Source organism: Catharus ustulatus, chromosome 3, assembly GCF_009819885.2.
Source record: "Catharus ustulatus isolate bCatUst1 chromosome 3, bCatUst1.pri.v2, whole genome shotgun sequence".
NCBI classification, from domain to species: domain Eukaryota; kingdom Metazoa; phylum Chordata; class Aves; order Passeriformes; family Turdidae; genus Catharus; species Catharus ustulatus.
Window position 1 is genome coordinate 32,875,391 of NC_046223.1, and position 20,870 is coordinate 32,896,260.

At 48.7% G+C, this 20,870-nt stretch overlaps 1 protein-coding gene across 5 annotated transcripts in view; it reads right to left on the minus strand.

Moving 5' to 3' along the window:
• Positions 1-20,870, minus strand: part of TMEM63B (transmembrane protein 63B) — a 46,674-nt gene that overhangs the window by 14,875 nt on the left and 10,929 nt on the right. For 2 of the 5 annotated variants that reach the window (XM_033054518.2, XM_042779151.1), the window contains exons 1-4: positions 5,052-5,068; positions 3,664-3,868; positions 2,965-3,044; positions 1,395-1,433 (exon numbers count right to left, since the gene is read on the minus strand). In XM_033054518.2, coding sequence (XP_032910409.1) covers positions 1,395-1,433; positions 2,965-3,044; positions 3,664-3,846 — 302 coding nt within the window. In that variant the 5' untranslated portion in view covers positions 3,847-3,868; positions 5,052-5,068. Of the gene's footprint in view, positions 1-1,394; positions 1,434-2,964; positions 3,045-3,663; positions 3,869-5,051; positions 5,069-20,870 lie in introns of those variants that run through there. The other 3 variants (XM_033054520.2, XM_042779152.1, XM_033054519.1) reach the window with 2 other exon arrangements.

A 20,870-nucleotide genomic window follows, 5' to 3' on the forward strand; every position in this document is an offset into this window, starting at 1 on the left:
AACAGCTGTGATGGGAATGTGCCATCAGCCTTGAAGGAGCACAGACAGAATTAGACTTCCTCACTGAGCTCTGCAGGTTTTTGGAGGCTTCTGGCTGCTAACACTGTCCCAGCTCATGCAGTAGCTTTACTGGTGGTATGTGTGGTGTGTGTGGAGCAGATGGCTCCAGCAAGCTCAAAACAGGAGCAGGAAGAAGTGGCCCACTGGAGAGAGACAAGCACTTGTGAAGATAAATGAAGTTGCCCTCTCAAAAATCCTCAGAGCACGATGGTTCTACTACCTCAGCCTTACTCCCCCCACAAGATGTTAGCAGTGAAAAGTTGCCAGACACACCTGAAGCAGGGCCAACCACTAGTGAAGCAGTCAAGCACGAGCGAGAGGTCCCCTCTGTGCCATGTACCACAGCAACCACCAGTTCTAACAACTTTGACTGCTCTGCTCCTGAGGGGCAAGGATCAGCTGCAAAAACAGGCACATTCCTGTATCTCCTTTAAGGCAATAGCAGGCCCCTGCTTTGCAAGTGGAAAAAAAAGAGGCTGCAGCATGCTGCCCTGGTCTCAGACACAACTCAGTGTGGCTGGAGTGACCATGGCAGGCTGTGCAGTGCCAGCTGGTAATCCCCTCTGCAGCACATACCCAGCAAGGCACAGGCAATGGTCTTTTCTCAGGCATAAAAGCAGGAAGAAAGAGGTAAGAACAAGGACAGTCCATGGCAGGGCTTAATGGGCATCACCAGGCCAAGGTGATGAAGGATGCTTTCAGCAGCACTGAGGCAAAAAGGTTTCTTCCACAAAGAGAGAAAATCAAGAGTGCTGCCTTGCTGGGTGGGGGTTTAGGTGGCAAGGGATGAGGGACAAAGGTTGCCCTGGTTTCAGCAGCCTCATGGGGTAAAAAAGAAAGACAGTAATGTCGCCAGATCCTCTTTGCGCATCTGTCTACCTTTGCGGATGGTGAGGGGACAGCTCTTGGGGCAACCTGGCACAAGAAGGACCAGGCAAAGCAGCCTCCCCTGCACCTGGGTGACCGAGTGTACTGTGGGCTGAGGCAAGCAGGTTTGTTTACTTCCATCATAAGGCAGGATAGCTGGACACAAGCAGGTAGAGCAGGGCATGTGATACAGCAACCTCTGCCTTGGTCAGGATTGAGAGCTCCCTGGCACTGCTGCTCTCAAGGAGCATTTAAGGGCTACTGGGCTACAGGGTGCATTCAGCTGTGGTAGTGGATGACACAAAGGGGAGGGAAAGAAGAACACAAATCCACCAATAGACACAAACTCATGCCCACACTCCCAGCCATTTAGATTAGTTCAGAAGCAAGACAGCTGCAAGAAAAAAGGAGAGAGAGGTGGTGAGCAAGAAAGAGACAAGAAATGAGACCCTGAAAAAACAACATACTATTCCCGCTCCTCTCTTTCCGTCTCCCAGCGTCGGCGCCTGGGGACACAGAAACAGAAAGGGACAGGTTACAACTACGGGAGTAGGTGATGAATTCTCTTTTGCAGGGAACTATGCAACATGCAACATGGCTCCACATCATCCTGAAGAAGAGAAACCTGCCAATGGTCAGGTTGGAGAAGACCTTCTTTCCAGAGCTCAACAATGCCTCAAGTCACAATTCCACAACCTGGAATAGCCACTGGTCCAGGGGCAGAATGCTTTGCTGCCAGCTGAAGGGAAGCTGGCTTCACTGGGAAGGTGACCAGGTTCCATCCCATGGCCATTGCAGGGAGCTCCTGAGTGATGGAGTCAGGTAGGAGAGACTGTAGGGACTGCCTGCCTGCCATCTAAGCTCCCCTTCCATATACCTCCTCCCCATCCAGGCAACAAACACACATGCATCCCCCTCCTGAAAACCTCATCCTATCCCATGGATGAGCCAAGCAGCATGGGCTCCTCCCTGCAACCGCAGTCCTGTTTATTCCTAGCCCAATCCACAGCCACCCAGTCCCTCTCCCTGTGCTTACCAGCACACCCTCTCCAAACAGCTGGCACCCCTCTGCCTTTCTGCCTAGAGCCACTGCTTGCACCCCCTTGCACCCAAGGTGTTCAAGCATTGCCTCAGAAAATCCAGCTCTCTCTCCTCACTGGAGGACAGAGCTGTGCAGCCCCCATGGCTTCCTGCCACCATGTGGATCCTGCTCAATCCTGCTGCCCTCTCCCCATTGAGGTCTCCTACGATTATTCTTTTCTCCTTGTTTCCATTCCACCTCTGTACGGTTGATTTCCCCAGGCAGACCAGGAAAGGATGGGCAGAGGAACCACAGGGACACACCTGCTTACCAAACCCTATCCAGGACCACTTACTTAAACCAGAAGAATTCTTGGTTTGATGCTGGAAAAAACCAACTCTCTCCACTGTTGTGCAGGGAATGCTCCTTCTGCTGTGGAGCTGCCATCCTCAATGGGCCCCAGTTTTTTCTGACAGACACTGTAGCCCACAACACATTAGTCAGGAAGGATGCACATCCAGACCAATTCATCAGCAGTTGGGATGTGAGCTAAGCTCAGATCAGCACAGCAGTACCACGCTTGGAAAAGCAGCATACTACTGTCAAGTGCTCTTAACAAGAGCTGCATCCAGCAGAGTCACATTGACACCTTCAGAGGCTGAACAAAGCCTTTACTGTGGCAGCTCTCACCCACACCCTTCCTGTGACCTCTTGTTCCTCTCCTCCCTCCATCTGCTGTTCCTCTGCAAGGGACCCTGCACACGTGTGTCACTGAAGGGACCATAAGTGATATGGAGCCAGAGGGGACCACTCCGTGTGTTGGGAGAAGGATGCTGAAACAAAAGAATCAGTAAACAGGGATTTCTTCCTATTCCTGGAGCTCAGGGGATGCAACTGCCACATCTGCCTCTCCTCTCCAGCTGCTCAGGCACACAAAACGGCATTTATCCCTTCTTCCTCACAGTAAAGAAGGGCACTACTCATATCTTACTACCTTGCCACTCTCCCACGCTTACCTGTCAGCATCAGTCACCAGGGCCAGGCGTCCATAGTCCCAAGCAACTTTACGCAAAATTGAAAAGACAAACAACAGTGCCTAAAAGAGACCAAAAGAGGAGCTGTGAGAAAAGGCATTGTCCAACTCTGCCCTTGTGCTCTGCATACAGAGCCACAGGCACAGGGAGGGTAGGAGGGGACAGAGTCCTCAATTAAGAGCACACTGAGACACAGGAGAGCACAAGTTCCCCAGGACTGTTAAATCAGACTATCTGGACTATCAGCCTATCTGGATAGCTGTGGGAAGGAGCGGCAACACATAATAGCTAAGGTAGTCGCACAGGATCAAAAGACCCTGAGGTTCCTAGAAGTAAAAATTATGGCTATTTCATTTGTGGTCCCACAGTTTCTAAGGAGGAACATGCAAAGCCATTGGTTGGTAAAGCTTCAGGGACTTGGCAAGATAAGTGGGAGTTCTGGGAGCCAACATCACCCCCATCCTGCAACACCCTTCCATAGGGCTCAATGTGGTGGTATTGGAGCTAAGACAGTAGTGGCTAAGCCCATAGCATCTAGGAGACATGATCAGGGCCAGAATGTCAGCCAGCAGCAAAGTCAGGGATGGCATTTGGGGGCCTCAATCCTAATCATCTGACCACCATCCTCATTTCCTGGTTCATTAGGGGAGAAAGTGTTGAAGCAACAGTAGGCAGACTTACAAGAAAGCACATAAAGTCAAGGGCTAGGACAGTAGGCACCCCACCAAAGGGCAGCCCCTGCAGCACAGTGCTGCGGATGCGAGCACTGTAGCAGTAGTCCTTGGTAGTGCTGTTGTTGTTGCATGTGGGAGTTTTGCAGGGGGCCCCTACTGAGCCCAGGGTGGCGATGACGTAGGGAAGCATCTCTACAGCTTCATCGTTTTCCCTGGAGAAAGGAGAGAAAGAGCTGGTTAGACACGTGCCAGTTTGATGACAAGGTAGCCCTGCTGCAGTTGGGGGCCAACCTTGCCTGCCACCTCAGGCTTCTCTGTGCTACAGGATTTTCCTGGGACCAGTGTCCAGGGACAAGGTCATCTGAGAGGCCTGCTGAGTTCAGTGGTGCCAGAAGAACCCATATGCTTCAGCACGGAGTCCCAGAACTGCCTTCACTGTTTGTCCACTCTCATACCATTTAGGTGCAGCTGTCTCAAGACTGCTTTTCTTCCTGAGAACATGACGTCTCAGCTCCCCCTCCTCAGCAGTGAGAACATTTAGGAACCGGAAAAAGTGAAAGGGTGGGGTTGGGGCATGAAGTCACGTCTGGATGATAGAAACAAATTGCTAAAGGACAGTTGCTGCATCATGATCCCACAATTTCCTCTGCCTGACTGCATAAAGCCATTAGCTTTATTAGGCTGAATCATCACCCTCCCTTCACTGCAGGCCTCAGTCTCCAGCTCCCAGGGCACCCATCAGGGGCTGGTCACACCCCCTGCTTGTTTTGTCTCCTTCCTCAGATTTGGAGGCCATTTAGATGCAAGCACACAGGGTAAAAGGAGGCTTAGGCTCTACTATTTAGCTGGTCAAATATTTTATTTATTTCAGTGCCTTCTCCAAACTGTTACAAGACCCACAGCTGCATGCAGGTCAGCATCACTGCTTGGACATGGGGAAGTCCTCCTCCCGTGCAGAGCAGCTCCATAAGAAGCACAGAGATGATTATGGTAGCAATGGATAAATGTGAACTGAGTAACTCAGAGAAGGACGTGCTGACAACAGAAACACAACCACTTTTCGGAACAGGCTGAGAAAATCCTATCAGATGCAGAAGGAACAGTGGTAACAGGAATACCTATACAGGCTTTTGATCCCTAAACCATTCTTCCTAATTCAGCATCCATAACTACCCCAAATCCTTCACCATTACCATGAACCACACAGAAAGGCTGGATAGCAGAGCATCACTTCTGGGCAACGCCTGGGGCTTTTTTTCACCTCAGAAATGCCATCCCTCAGGGCTGGGCAAAAGAGCCATTGCTTGCCCGAAGGATGAGAAAGCTGCCACCACCGCTGCCCTTCAAGCTCTGCATTGTTTGGTGACATTAGCAGAGGGGATGCAGGACTCTTACCTCCAGCTCACAAGTATAATCCTGGCCATCTCCTGCCTGGCTGCAGAGATTTATCAGCATCGCAGCACAATGCTAGATAGATAATGGCCATAAAACGATTCGCTGCAGTGACCTAGAGAGCTCTGCTTCAAAGTGATCCCTCCCAGCTCAGCCCCAATGGGTGCACAGCTACAAACCAGCTGAAGCACTGATGACAAAGGGCAGCCCTGGGCAAAAGCCCAGCTGGGTACAGGCGTTGAGAGGGGGGGTCAGCCAGATTGGAAAAGCCGCAAAGCAGCCTGTTAAGATACAATTCACAGGTACAGAGATGGAGCAGGGTTGCCTAGAGCAGAACAAAGGAGCAGAAAAGCAGGAGAAAAACAAGCCAAGGCATGAGATCAGTTCAGAATAAATCAGGAAGACAGGATAACTCACCCTGGGTGAACTAACTAGAGACTCGGAAAATCTAGGGGAGTGATGGGAAAAAATGATGGGATGAGACTCAAATGAGTATCACACACTTTGGAGCATGAATGGTTACACCTCTCTGTAAGTGCAATCCAGATGAACTGAATGAAAAAAAGAAATATCTCTCAATCCTTTCTGGGAATCTTGTAAACTTTTAGCAATGAGTTCCAGATTTTGAGTAAAGACTACAATCCTACTGTAACACCACAGCCTTGATTTCTCCTTGTATAGTTAAAAAATGCAGAGAAGAAAAGTGTTTGCTTTTTCTAGACGTTTACTACTAAGTGCTCTCTCCTTCCCAGGACATAAGATGTCTTCTAGCTCTAATCCCTAACACATTCTCTCTTTTGAACCTATGGAAAGGTGACCAGAACCACATACAACACCCTGGGTACGGAAATGACCTTGACTGCCAGAACAGCACCCTGATGCTCTCAGCATCTTTCCTTGCACTACTCCTCATATGGCTGAGTATGATTTACTTCTCTGATGGCATCTTTGCACATTGAGGAAAAGCATCTCTCATCAGCCTGCAATCCCACTGCTCTGAGTAGCCAAAGTAAATTAGAAGTCAGCAGTGTCCCAGAGCAAATCACTCTTTCCAATACACCTGGCTGCATGCTTCTCATCTTCTCACAGCACTTCACTACATGTGGTGTCACTTTGGAGTCACTTCTTCTTGACAAATTCTAATGACACCAGGGTATTGGCAGATTTTAGGTACCTTGCAGCACATCACCTTTTCTGGGTCATTAATAGCAAAGGACCTCATCTCTCTGCACTTGTCACATTAAAATTGCTACTTCACTCCTTGACTCTGTTTGTGGAACCTCAGCCAATTTTTGAGCCAGAACTCGACATCTCCTCCAGTAGACAGTTTTCTGTGAGAAATTTCAGAGGTTTTCTGAACATCCAAGCGAGTTACACAAGTTTGCCAAATGCTGTTATTTTACCACAGTATTGAAGGACTTGCAACAGATCAGGGAACTATGATTACCCTCTGCAGACACCAAACTATTTACCTCATTCTTGCATGTTTTATAGCTCCATTGTTCCAGTCGTCTTTCTTAAAAGCAATGAGGCTCATATGCTCACATTGCCCACAACCCTACCGAAACATTATTTATACAAACCATTACATGCTGAAGACAAATTCTGTAAGTCTACAGGTAATTTAAGACACATTTCAGAGAGACAGGTCCCAGAGAGATCCTTTTTCCCTGAAGCCTAGAGGATGGACTGGATATAAACCTTCCTAGCCTCTTCAGTAACCCAGCCAGAATACCCAGCAATGGAAAAGATGTGGCATATGCCCAAGGCTCACATTGCCTTTTCATGAGCTGAGTCAGGAGGCACAGAAGCAGTCCACACAATCCTTAGTTATGCAACCTTCCGCCCACCTGGTAAGCACAAGGGGCTCCCCATGGAGACAGAGGTGCTTCAGGTGTGTGGGAAGCTGGGAAAAGCTCACAGGAATGTTCAGAGCACTCAGGCCCTTCTAGTTCTCCCAGCTGCAAGAATATCTGGTAGCAGGCTAGAGGTGACCAGTGGTTTTATCACTTTAGGTCAGACCCACCAGGGTTCTTCTGGGGTTTCAACACCAATTAAGCAACTAAGAAAAATGCTTTGGCAATCCCACAGCCTTCATCAATAGTACCTACCTAGTATCCTTCACCAAAGGCCTTTCCCAGGAGTTTTCCACCTAAGCAGGAGACTGGCTGGTTTTCTCAGGCACAGTGCAACTCATGGGTCTGGAAATACCTCTTTTGTATTTGGTTTGCACCTTGGTCTCAGATGCTCACTCCAGGGGACTCTGCCCCCACCATCAGCCAGGCAGGGCACGCTCCAATGTGTCCCCTGCTGCAAGGTGCCCTGCAGGCAGCTGATGCTGGGTACATCTAAAGTCAAAGCACAGACAGGGAGGAAAGGTGGTGCTTGGAGCACCCACAGTCTTACGGTACAGAAACACAGTTCCCAATTAGGAAAGGAAATCCCTTCCAGCAGTGTGGGAGGGATAAGGGGATTTTTCTAGCAACAGCTGCTCTCCTTAACTCCTAACTCAAATACACACTGAAGGCAGAGGTGGTTTGCAAAGCTTTCTGTTTTGATCCCAGTGTCTCCCTCTAGGGGAGGATCTCGCATGTTTCCCTACACGTTATGCTGCCACCACAGGAAAAGGAGCATCTTTGACCACACAAACTATGCTGCACCATAACATGGTTAAAGGTGTCTGTTCTGGTCTCTCCTTCCTCTTAAAGGTCAGGGCAAGCTTGGCTCAGCCTGGGCTAAGATGCTAACATCAGCATGAGCTCCTGAGCATCAAGAGACAAGGTGCAGGGAGTTCATGGGAAGCTGCTGTGAGGCTGGAACAGTGGGAACCAGCTCAAGGTATGCAAACCCTTTCCTGATCACAAGCATGGCTTGTCACCATAAAATATAGTGGGGCCAAAGACACACAGTAAGAGCAGGACATCAAACCAGGCTCCATGCAAGCCCCAGAGGATTCCCCTCCTGCACTCTGCATAATTAATGCTGATTTCCTCGAAACACAAAAGACAGACTTGCCAAAAGGCATTTTTCACTCTTACTCAGCAATACTGGACTCTATGCCCTTCCCTATTAACAGAAGAGAAGAAGCTTCTCCCAAACCCCTGGCATCAGGGGAAAAGAAGAAAGAGGAGGAAGCACTGTGCTAGGACTCAGGCAGGAGCGACATAGGAGCTGGACAGCCAGCTAACCAGCAGACAGATGCACTGACATGGGTAAGTGTCTGTGTTCTTCCAGCCACACCACTAATGTCAGCCAGACACAAGGAGGTGACTGGAGAAACGCCTGCAGAAAAATATAAATCAATAAAGCGGATGTTTGAGCTCACAGACGGAATGACGTAAGCACACAAGCTACGTGCATTTGTTTTCTCACCAGTAAATGTTAATAACTCCATCTGTAATTAGAACAGTGAGATTGTGCTCTAGTAGAGACACATTTGTTTGTGGAAATGTGACAGTCTCACAGCAGGCTGAAGGTGCAGAGACACGCAACCGGAAACAGCAGATTTGAGGCTAGAATACCAAATTTCCAGACTAAAAATAAAGCAACTCAAACCTTGTTAAATCTCTGAGGGATGGCATTCAGGAAGGTGAGGTGTGCTTTGGTTCTCAGACATGGAGGGTGCTATGGACATGGCCCGTACCTTTCAGACTGGTTCCTCTGGGGTCCCCTTGGTCTCCTAAGTACTATAGGTAGCCCACACTGTGACTCCAGGGATCTGAGCCCAGAGGATGTGCCACCCTGAGCCTCTACCTGCCAGGGCAGTACAGACCTGCTTGCACTGGACACTTAAGGACCCTCACACAGCAGTTGGCACCCAAGGCTGAGGGAGCCTGCTCACCCCCTCAAACAGTCACCTAGGTTACTTGCACCTAAGTGGCAAAGTCCAGCAGAGCTCTGAGCAAACTGCTGCAGCCACAAGCAGACCATAGGGAGAACAGTCTGACTCTAGTAAGTAAGTAGGGAATAGCCTCAGGACAGAGGGGGAGAAAGGAGATTAAAGGTTAGCACACAGCCTTTCCCAGAGTACAACAGTTAAACACGGAAAATACCACTCTTGGTGCAGACACAGCAGTGGGAAAGCCGTCCTGCACCATGCCCCAGACGTGGCACAGAGCATTCAGGCAGCTGAGAGTTGGAGAAGTGCTGATGTGCTGGGTGCAGTGAGGAGGAACATGATCTGCAGGCCAAGGGAAAAAGCATTAAGAAGCAAACGTGCTACCGGTGCATTTCCAACAAGCCTGGGCAAAGCACTGACAAGCATACAACAGGGACCAGTCCTGTATCAGCAGAAAGGAGGAGGGCCTGCCAAAGCTCCACATCTCTTTGTCTCCTTTCCTCCAGTCAATACAAAGCTCCCTGCACATTTCAGCTCTCTGAACTAGCCAACTAAACACCAGGTCCACAAAGCTTTGATCTGGTAGTCTTGGCTTCTTCACAACAAAAACTAAGTGCACCCTTGCCCTGAGTCTGAAGTGCTCCCAATTGGCTTTGCACTAGGCCTCAAATATCTACCCCTAAAGGGCATCACTAAAGGCCATCACACCTTCCTTTAGTGTACTTCACTCCCAGTGTTGGTGTTAGCAGGTACTGCCACTGTCACAGCCCCAACGCCACACTGCTCCATTCTGTGACAGCTTGCACACTGCTGACTGTGTACATCCCAGTGCTCAGGAACCCCAGTCCTGTTCCCAGCACAACTGTAAACACGGCAAACCATACAAGTAACCCTGAGCTGGGACAGTGCCTGGCACAGATGGTAGTAGTCTGTAACAGTGGGGAGCATTTGGATCCATGTAAAACATAGGTTTGAGTTTCATGAAGGTCAGGAACCCGTTTACCTCACAACTCAGTCCCTTTCAAAATCACCCAGGATAATCACAAAAGCCTTGCCTTTGAACATCAGCAAAACACTTCATGCTGCCTTCACCCACTGAAAACACTCTACCTTGCCAAGTGATACTGATTTAGCTCCAAACAGCTAGGTCTTTCTTATGCCTCTTTTTTACAGGAACTCCCTCCAATCTGACGGTAGTGCCTTTGAGTCTTATGATGCCCTGAACATAAGGTAACACGCCAAGAAGAGCTGTACCACAGCTTGAAAACCAGTATGCTGTGGTTCATGCTCTTCACATCAGAGCTGGTTCATCTGTCCTCAGCCTAAGGGTAATTTGGTCTCCCCAGCTCTGCGTTTTGCTCCCACGCTGCATGTCCACACTGCTGTCTTCCTGCCTCAATTTTCACATCCCTTTGGACTGGGTGCTCCTAGGCAAGGGGTGTCTGTTCCTGCCTGGCCATCACAGAAGAGCTGATGATGGTCTCTTCCCCTCCAAAGAGATCTGGTGAACAGTGACACCCACACACCACCATGATGCAGTTCTGCTGCCAAGGCAACATGACTGCCTCAATCTGGCTACAAGGAAGAACACAGCCATGGTATCTGGCATTTCTGCACCATGAAGGAGAGGTTCCCAGTCCCATCTTGTTTGCTTATTGATAAACACTAAGGAGTCTCAATGTCACATGGACATCCTCAATGGTGTCTCATAGGCACCTATCCATGTGTCCCAGCCCACGGCACGGAATTCATCCTCTGCCATCAAGAGGAAGCCCAGTCTATCAAACAGTTCTTCACATCAATCAGCTCTGTTTGCATGGCAGAATCACAGTCATCTTGATTTACCATAAATCTTAAGTGTTTAATTAGTTACCAAATCAAACACTTAAGTTACAGATATATCTACCTGTCATTTCCCTTCAAGTTTCTGGGCTATAAATCTCAGAAAGATACCAAGTTTGTCTGCCAGCTTGTACTTTATTAAAGTACTGTACCTCTTATGGTTTGGCTTCCCTTGTTTCCTGTAGGCATATGCTGACAGTGATTCAGTAAACACAATAAACCATTAGGGCTGCAAGACTGATAAGGTGCTGGACCTCCCACGGTATATTCTGCAGAGCAGTGGCCATATGGTAACCAAGTTATATGGTTGGGAGTAAGTCCCAGATAAAAGGGCTTCCTCACCTATAATTCAACACCCCAGCAGCAGCAACTTCACCAATTCCCAGCAGACTTTTAGCAAAGACAAGGATGGAGACTTCATGACCTCACAATACCAGTAGTTTTCAGCTTCTAGTTTATGGATTCCAGTGGCACAATGACTGTTCTTCATGGGTTGCCTTCTTGATTATCCCTGCATGTCTATTATCATCATTTATACTACCTATATATGGCTGACACTTTCCTTATAACCCGTCTGTGGGCCTGCCCTAGGCTAGCTCTCCCAAACTTCATTTTTAAGTGAGAGTGACTATTCATACAGGCTCTCTACTGCACAAACATCACTTTGGTTTTCAAGCACTGTTAAGGAGAGCTGTTCAGGTGCATGACATCTGGTTTGGCATAAACACAAACCAATCTCCCTGGAGATTTTGTATTTACTCTGAATTTTTCCACGTCTCCCCCATTTCTCAAGTGAATAAATACCATCTTGTCCTTTCTGCACAGGGGCATGTTTTCAGCAGGAGCTCTGCACTCTTGCAGCTCTCATTCCTGTTTCTTTTATCAGTAACCTCACCTCATTCTAAAGCTTCTGATCTTAATCCCCTCATGTATAGGGGAGTACCACATATTTATATTTCTTCAGGCCTAGTATCTATTTCCTGCCAGTCACAGACTAGGTACTCTCACCTACACCCAGCTTTTCCTCTTGAGTGAAATGTGTGTTTCTTGTAAAATCAGGTTTTTATCTAGTCTCTCAAGGTCACATTGACTGTTTCCTCCTCCTCTCTTCTGCATGACTGAAGTCTTTACCTCCTTGCAGCACAGTATTCAAAGACAGAAGAATTTTGTTCACTGAGCACAGTTACAAACACTTGCCTATGAACTCCTTGGTGATGCAAGTCACCAAAAAGTGGCAAGGAGCATCTCTCTGAGGAGTCCAAGCCATCTCACAGGGCTTTACAGCTGGTTCCTCACCAGAGGCTGGCAGAACACCCTATTGCATCAGCCCTGAGAGCATCCCTATTCCCTTACCCTGCAGCATGAAAGCTGCTTGAGCAGCCAGGAGTTATTGGGGATAAGCTTCTCCCATACTCCTGCCCTAAGCTGATACCACTAAACTCAGCATGTACAGGATTGAGGCATTACCTCTTCTGGATGGTACTTCAGAAAAGCTTTGTGCCCCTTTCTGATAGGTTTGCATGGCAAGCTTTGGTAGGAAGGAGGGGGGGGCAGGGAAGGGCTGCTACAGGAGTGGTTTCTGTGAGAAGTTGCCAGAAGTTTCCTCCATTTCCAGCTCCAAAGCTGGTCATGGCTGGAGCACATAGAAATGGTGGTAACTCCTCTGCAATAACATATGTAAGAAGAAAGAAAGAAAAGTTGTTGTGCAGTTGCAATTGCAGCCAGAGAAGAGGGGGGTGAGAACATGCGAGAGGAACAAGTATGCAGACAGCAAGGCCAGTGGAGAAGGAGAGAGGGGAGATGCTCCAGACACCAGGGCTAGGATTCTTCTGTAGCTGTGGTGAAGACCATGGTGAAGCAACTGTGCCCCTGCAGCAGGGATGCAGACATCTCCTTCCAGTCCATGGAGGTGACCCACACTGGAGCAGGTGAATGCCTGAGAGGAGGCTGAGAACCTGCATGAGACCCATGGAGACAAGAACCATGCTGGAGCAGCCTGTCCCTGAAGGACTGCACTCTGCGGAAGAGTGACCCAGGCTGCAGCAGTTTGAGGGGTGCTGTTGCCTGTGGGATGGACTCACATTGCAGTAGTTCACAAAGAGCTGTTGTTCTCAAGATGGACTCCTTGGAGAAATTACCAGAGAACTGCCTCCTGTGGGAGGGACCCCACAGCAGAGCAGGGGAATGACTCCTCTCCCTAAGCAGCAGTAGAAATAACAGGTGATGAACTGACCCCAAACCCCCATTCCCTATCTCCCTGCATTACTGGGACAGGAGGTAGAGCTGGGGGGGAAAATGTTTTTAAGGTTTTTATTTTACTTCTCATTATTCTACTATGATTTTGTTAGCAAGAAAATCAAGTAATATCTCTAATTTTAGCCTGTTTTGCCTGTGATGGTATTTGATGAGTGCTCTCTCCCAGTTTTCAACTCAGGAACCCCTTGTTACAGTCTCTCTCCCCTGTCCAGCTGTGGGAGAGAGAGAGTGGTTTTGGTGGGTGCCTAGCATTCAGCCAGTGACAACCCACTACACCCTTCTTGAGCAATTGCTTCATAGGGACCTGTGAAAATTGAAACCACACATCAATCAAGAACAGTGGCAAAATGGGTCCATATGCTTAGAGCAGCATCCCTGGAGACAGCAGCACATAGAAAAACCCTCCTTCACACACTGGTGTACAAGCTTAGCATTAGCAGAGAAGGGCCCACCTGCCTGGCTCTCTCATCCAGCAGCAGACACCCAGAATGTAAACCAGGCATGCTAGAGGGAACCCCCTTCCCTCGTGGGCACTGAGGGACAAGCTGCCAGGTACTGCATGAGCTTCCACCGGAGCAGCCTCAGTGTTGCTCCTAAAACAGGAACATCTACTTCAAATCCTGGCACTGGCACCCTTCCTGTAACTGATAAAGGCTGATTCTTTTCCAAGGTCCTTAAGCAGATTCAAGTGTTTACAATTTGCAGGCTGAGGATGTTCTCACCTTTTTCCACCTTCCTTGAAGCATTCCTAAGATTGTGCTTGCCTTGCAGAGTTGGTCTACAGGACCCACAGCACAGCTGAACACCAAAGGTCAAGGTAATCACAGCCCTGCAGCAAGCAAAATTGAGCTCCCTTTACGACTTCATGCTGAGTTGTAAAGAGATTTGGCAGCAACAGCAGAAGGAAAAAAAGTCTTCAATTGTTCCTCAACAACAGCAGATATCAGCACAGGGCTCTCACAGCAAGAGGTCTGGATGCGGCCAGCAAGCCAGGATAGTTATAGGAGACCATCTAGGAATTTGTTTTTTGCATCTACTGGGGAAATCTCAACAGAGTCAGGGCTCCAGCAACATCAGCACAGCCATGACCCATGGCACCAGGGCACTACACACAGGGTTGGCATGGCACCCAGTACAACCAAGTGCAGCGGGGCAACCTTGGCCACAAACATGTCCAAACTAGGACAACTGTGCCACTGGAAAAACCTTGAGGCACTTCAGCACACAGTTCCCTTATGCACTCTGTCCCAGCAGCAATTGAACTCCAGCAAGAGACAGATGTTATGAGAGACCAATAATGAGCTCCTGCTGGGCCCTGAATAAATAACAAAGGTCACAGCAGAGGCAGATGGACATTAAACAGAGCATTGGGACTGTCCTTGCTCCAAAGGCCAAGAGATCTGTTGGACCTCACTTAGCACATCAGGACCCAGAGATGTCCCAATTCCTCTTCTACGTGATATTTGCGCTGATGTTGCCAGAGAGATCTAATCTGGAGACAGGTGCCCAATGACCTTTACCTGCTGGGAAAAATGAGGGTTGAACACCTATCTCTTCTTGAGTTTTCTGGGCAGCTCTGCCTGCTTTTGACTGCTGGGGCTGGGGTCTGCAGGCAGGAGTCATTGGCATGCACCAGGCTGGGCTCTCAGCCAGCCACTAGCCCTTGAGAGATGCTGATCAGGCTCTTCTTTTCAATGGTTTCGCTCCACCCCATTGGGCTTGGCAAGAGGAGCTGGGCCTGGCTTGGGAACACAGGGAAAAAAGCGCCAGTTGGGCACTGGGCACTGAGATCCAGCAGAGACCAAGGAACACTGAAGTGGTACTTCAAGGTAAGCAGCCCGGCTCCTAGGCCCACTGATAAAGGCGTGCGAGATAAAATGGCTGTTTGGACTTGGAGAAGGGCACTGAATTTTCAGTAAGATGTGGCAGTGTCAGCCTCATGTAATCCAGGCTCTATCTCAATGTTAGGGCAAACAAAGAAATAATACTTTAACTGGATGAAGCTGCTGTGAGTCACTGTTTATCCATGGAGCACAGCTCCAGACAAGCAAATATCAAGCTCACGAGAGCCACTAAAGGCTGCAGTTTGACTTGCCCGTAGCCCCAGCTCAAGCCAGGGTGCTCACATCTACTAAGACCACCAAAATCTTAACTTGATATGACGGAAATGGCTTGGAGGTCACCTCAAAAAACCATGTGGACCACACCAAACAGTGGAGTAAGGCATTCCTGCCTTCACCTCTCTGCTGGAGGTCTCCAGCCCAGACAGACCAGCATTATATAGAAGAACTAAGAGCAGACACCTGAGAGCCCCCTCAGGCATGCCAGCCAGGTGGTCAAACTTTCCTGGGCTTTGCTACTGAAAGGAAAACAGACATGGGTGCACTCCATGGGCTTGAGTTTGGAGAACACCCAGGAGCAGCTAAGAATCATATCCTGGAGCTGCTGTATGGCAGCTTGCACACCTGGAGGTTGCTTTCCATGGAAAGCACTGCCCTAAAAAGAGTCCAAATCAGTGGTGAACAGCCTGATAGGACCTGTAGCAATTAGCTCTGAAAGAGACATGCTCAGAAAAGCTATGCTATTCCCATCCCACCATGTCTGCCCTGCCAAGCCCTTCCGCCTTAATCCTTATTCTGGCCATATTTCCTGAGATCACCTTTCTCTCAAGCCTTTCAATCTCTGTGCTTCCACAGATGGCTTCTAATGTCAAAAGAAAACAGTGTGGTGGGTCCAGGTGCCCCAAACCTGAGATGGCACTTATCTCTGATCTCCTGTCTCCATCCTTGTGTGAAGTCTTGAAATATGATGGTCACCCTGTAGAACCCTAACCCTCTGCTGGACACACTTAGCAGCACACAGCACAACACTGCCAGCATGCACTGACACATGTCATGGGCTTCTACCAAGAAATCACATTCCTGACTGTTCATCTTCTATGGAAGGGGCATCTGCCTGGCTGGACTGATGTAAAGCACAGCATCACAGAAGGGTGCACGAGGGGCTGTCACCCAAACAAAAAGGAGTCAGTGGACTCCAAAGAATCAGGGTACCTACAGACAAAAACCCTACTCTGCTGGTTCACAGGAGTGAACATGCTGCTTCATACCTCATTTCTGAATGGGGACAACACACCCCATGTACTGCATGAAAAGAAACCACCCAAAGCAGTGGCTGAGGCATTTTTTTATAGGCATGAAGTTACTTGGCCTTCCCAAGCACATCACAAGAGTATGAGTTAAAAAAAACAACTAGTAGACTATGGAATTCTGAGATACATTACTAATTAATAACCCAGATGAGATTACCGCTTAGTATTTCTCCTAATGCAAATCTCTGGCAACCGTACAGGATAATGCTCATTAAGATATTTCTTCAATGATCTTCATGCAAAAGAAATGACCCCTGCTCAGGAAAGCTCCCAAGTACATACTTATCTTGAAACACTTTTACTGAAGTCATCATAAGTACATGGCTAAATTAAAGTGTTTACCCAAAAAGGGACAGACTTGAGTACTGTACTCTGCTTCAAGCACCAGATGTTTTCCAAGACCATTCTCTGCACTCTGGCTATATGTAGCAGTTACCAACCTAGCCCCTGCTGGGTGCCTCAAGGTAGGGGCAGCAAAGACTAAGAAGCTTAAGTAGAATTTTTCTTTAACGATGACAAATAGGTTCCTGCAGTACACTTCATAGCAACTGGTTAAATAAATGATCCTAGACCAGAAAGCTTTTTTCTCTTCCTGGAGAAATGGTTTTGGCAGGCTTGAAAGGCATGCCATTTCTCCTGATTCTGCTTCCAAATTTCATTACTTCTGTTTCTCACTGCTTCTTCAAAAATACTGTTCTCCCTTCTCAGCAATGCAATTGAAGATCCCTTGCTGACAGAAGCCATCTCTTACCTGCCTCCACTTTCCTCAAGCTGAAGTCTGTGCACCTGTCATTTTTCCAAGCACACCTTTCCAGTGTGACTGTTTCCACAGCTGATGTCTCTCTGTGTGGTCAGCATTTCTAAATGTATTGTGCCCAAACACCCCAAACACAGACAAGGCTCGAGCCAGAGGGAGGAGAGCTACTGCGGCCTCCGTGCTCTGCAGCACAACTTTGCATTCTTAGCTTGAGAGGCCAAGGGGTTCTCTTTCAGTCACATCGTGGCCAAATATACATATATCCCAGTACTCTGTCACCCTACCTTGTTTTCTCACTTCCCATTTCCTTCCGGCCCAGCTGCCTCCCACAGTATCCAAACTGCTCACAGAGGGAGGGGAAAGTAAGGTTTGTTTTGTTTGGTTTTATCTTCCAATTTCTAAAAAAAAAAAATTTAACACAATATTTTGCCACCTGTTACAAGGAGAACTTGAGTTTTCCCATGTATATCAACAAACGTTAAAATATCTTAGTATCTCATTTTTACATAGTGGGAAACACCCAAACCTTGTTACCAGATTTGCTGTGGATCATCAGCATCAGGGCTTGCCAATTGGCTCTTGGCAAATGCAAACACACAATCAACACAACCTTTGTTACCTCTGCTGATGTATAATGTATTTTGAAAATGTCTCCTGCACTGAAGCACTCAAGCTCCCTCAGAGTAATCCCAAGCAACTGCATGATTTAGAATTTCCTGCACTCTTACTGGGGCAGACAACCTACAGGTACCAAGGGTAGAGGCTTCCTAATATTCATTTTTTAGATTATGGCATGGAAAGACATGTGCTACACACTATAGATGAGGCAGGAGCCTCTTACAGCACATTTTGCTTTTTATCAATGGATAAAGTGTAGCCACACTGCCGCATTTCGCATGCCAATCAGGCTGTTCCGGGATGCCTCTTCCAACACACCCAAATCAGCTCTGAGGAGCAAGCCCAGGAAAGCCCTAGGCAGCATTAGATTTAGGTGGCTTAAAACACAACCTGGACAATACAGAGCAAGGCTGGACAACACGGCTTAATTGAGCAGCAGACCAAGCAAAGCCTCCTTCCCCCAAACCAGAGAGCTTTCAGATTCAGTTTGCACTTTACAATCCACCACTACCACCCTCCCTAGGGAAGCCTGCTGCTCCTTTCCTCAGCCACTCTCACATTTAGTACAGAGGAAGGCTGCAAAGTCAGCTGTCCCCTGCCTAGGACATCCAGGCATGCTAACTTACAGCTCCTCCTTGAATCACAACCTCCTGAGGAGGGTACATCACATTTCCTCCCTACACTGCTGGGGCTAGGAACACATCCCAGACCAGCCTCCAGAGGGGACAGTGCCCAGCTCCCCCAGAGCAAACCTGACAGCCACACTTAGTCCTCCATGGCTTGAAATGGGAAAGCACAGGGGTGCAGGAGAACAGCAGCTTCTCTAGCCTCCTGTCCTGGCTGCTGCTGCTGTCCCTGCCCACCTGTTTATGCCTAAGACTTGTCACAGTACTCCTGCCACAGCTCTGTGAGTGAGAAGGCTGGAATTTCACAACTGGCACCCTGCCCTCTGCTTATGCCACTTGACCAGCATCCCAGTCAAAGTCTCCAAGAATCCCCACATACAGGAATCGGGTCTCTACTGAGGCTGTGGTGCCTGCCACGGGCAGGTCTGGGTGGCAGGGACATGTCCTGTCAGAGTCAACACCGGGAGCTCTGGGATCAACTCTGCCACACACATCTCTGCTGGGCTTCACCTCATGCACTCACACTGGGCGTATGCGTGTGACTCATTTACTGCAGCTCATCAGAAATCCACAGCCCCAGCAGCATTTTAGGGTCAACACTTGCTCTCCAAGTGGCACAGGGATGTGTACATGTGACTCCTCAGCAAACAAAGAGAGATCCCTTGCTTAGTTTTTAAATACTTCCAGGGATGGGGATTCCACCATATCTCTGGATATCTTGTTCCAACGTCTGACCTCTTTTGCACTGAAGAAATTCTTCCTAATATCTAACTTAAACTTCCTCTGATACAACTTAAAGGCATGTCCCTAAGTCCTGTCACTTGTTAGGTGGGAGAAAACACTGTCCCACATCTGGCTACAACCTCTTTTCAGGTAGGTACACGAGTCCACCCTTAGCCTCGTCTTGTCCAGGTTGAATATCCCCAGTTCCCTCAGATACTCTTAATTAGATTTGTGCTCTGGATGTTTCAGCAATTCCACTGTACTTCTCTAGACATGCTCCAGCAGCTCAACATCCTTGTAGTGAGCAGGGCTGGTAGGGGTGGGAGGTTCTGGATCGCTTCTCAAGGCCAGGTAAACAAAGCTGGAGCTCAGGAAGCATCCCCTCAGCCACACTCACAGCTACCCCTTGATGGGCACCACCAATGCCCCTGCATGCCTGAGCTCAACTCACAGCTTCCAGGCCCAGGTTTTGCTAAGCCTGTGCTCACCACAGAAAACTCCTCCCAATATAGCATCAGTTGCCTATTTATAACATGATGTTTACTAACACCAAACACATTCCTGTTGGAAGTGGAGGATGAGATGAGTCAAGGGAGCATGAGCAAGGGAACTTTCTTTTGCCGTGGGAAGATGAGGGGATCGTGGGAGGGTTACCTAGGGATGGGTGCTGCAGCATCGGCTGATCACCTGCAGCTCCCTCAGCAATGCAAGGAGACTCAAGGGCACACTTATTTTTTCACACCAGACCCTTAAGCTCTGGGAACATTTTCCTGTGAAAGTGCGAGATTAGATGCAGCACAAAGGAGTGTGCCAGCATCCCACTGCAGCCTGCTCCAGGCTTGAGAAGCACCAATTTAAAATGAAGGCTCTGAAAACCTCCTGACAGTTCCTGGGACCCTCTTGAAGCTGCTCAATAAAGCACTGCTGATTGTTACAGTGCTTTGACAGGGCCTCTCAAGGCAATGCCCATCTCCAGGGGAACCACAACCCCTCCAGCCAGTGGGTGGGGAAGCAGCCCCCACTGCTCATCCTTGTCTCAAAGCAGGGTAGGGGAAGGAAAAGGATTACAACCCCACGTCCCCAAGGCACCATGTCACACCAGCAATACTAAGAATATGCTCCTGAGCAAGAGAAGGCAAGAAATGAGTGCCTTCTAGGGCTCCTTGAATTTTGCAGACTCTCCCCCGTGCCAAGCTATAGCCCATCCTGTGTAGCTGGAAACAGATCCCACGTGATGTTACTGAACTGTACACCCATATGGTGGCAGATCAGATTCTTGAAGCCCCTCCAGGCAAAACAATCAGTGCCAGTCCCTGACTCTTTCTAGAGTCACCACCACATTTTCCATTTTTCCCTCCCGGCTGCATCCAGCCATCTCCTGATGTCAGGCTAATTTTCAGAGCCCCACATTTTCCTCTCCATCTTCGAGAAAGTTACTGCTCTCCTGCCCTCAAACAGCCAACACCTCTTCCACCCTAGCAAACTCATAATGGACCTCCTGGCACACTTCCCCAGATTTCTCTTCTGTGCCACTGCACTTACCAGCCTCAAATGGGCTGACTAGAATGCATATTAACATTAAGGGGTTGGATTGATTTCTGAATTTTTAACCCTTCCTAACAGGCAAGGGAGGGTTGGTGTCAGGGGCTTTACCAGAAAGCCTCAGTTGACTTCTGGTGCATGTTCTGCCAAGGCTTGGAGTCCAGAGGCATGACTGAAACACGGGACATTGTCACACATAGGGGCCAGGAACTGCTGGACAACTGCATAACAAGTTTTGGCTATAAGCCATCTACTCAGCTTACCCTTGTGTACCATCCCTTCAGCATGGCTCAACAGGAGTGCAGGCTTCTGCACTCCATGCATTGCCAGAGGTGAAGGCATCAGCAACTTTGCCCATGCCTAGCATGGTCCTTTGCTCCCCTCATGCTCCTGGTTCACCTCTGTACCCACTGCTGGGTCCCCACGCTATGCCCACTTCCCACATGTCCATGTAGCATCTCTCGGCCAT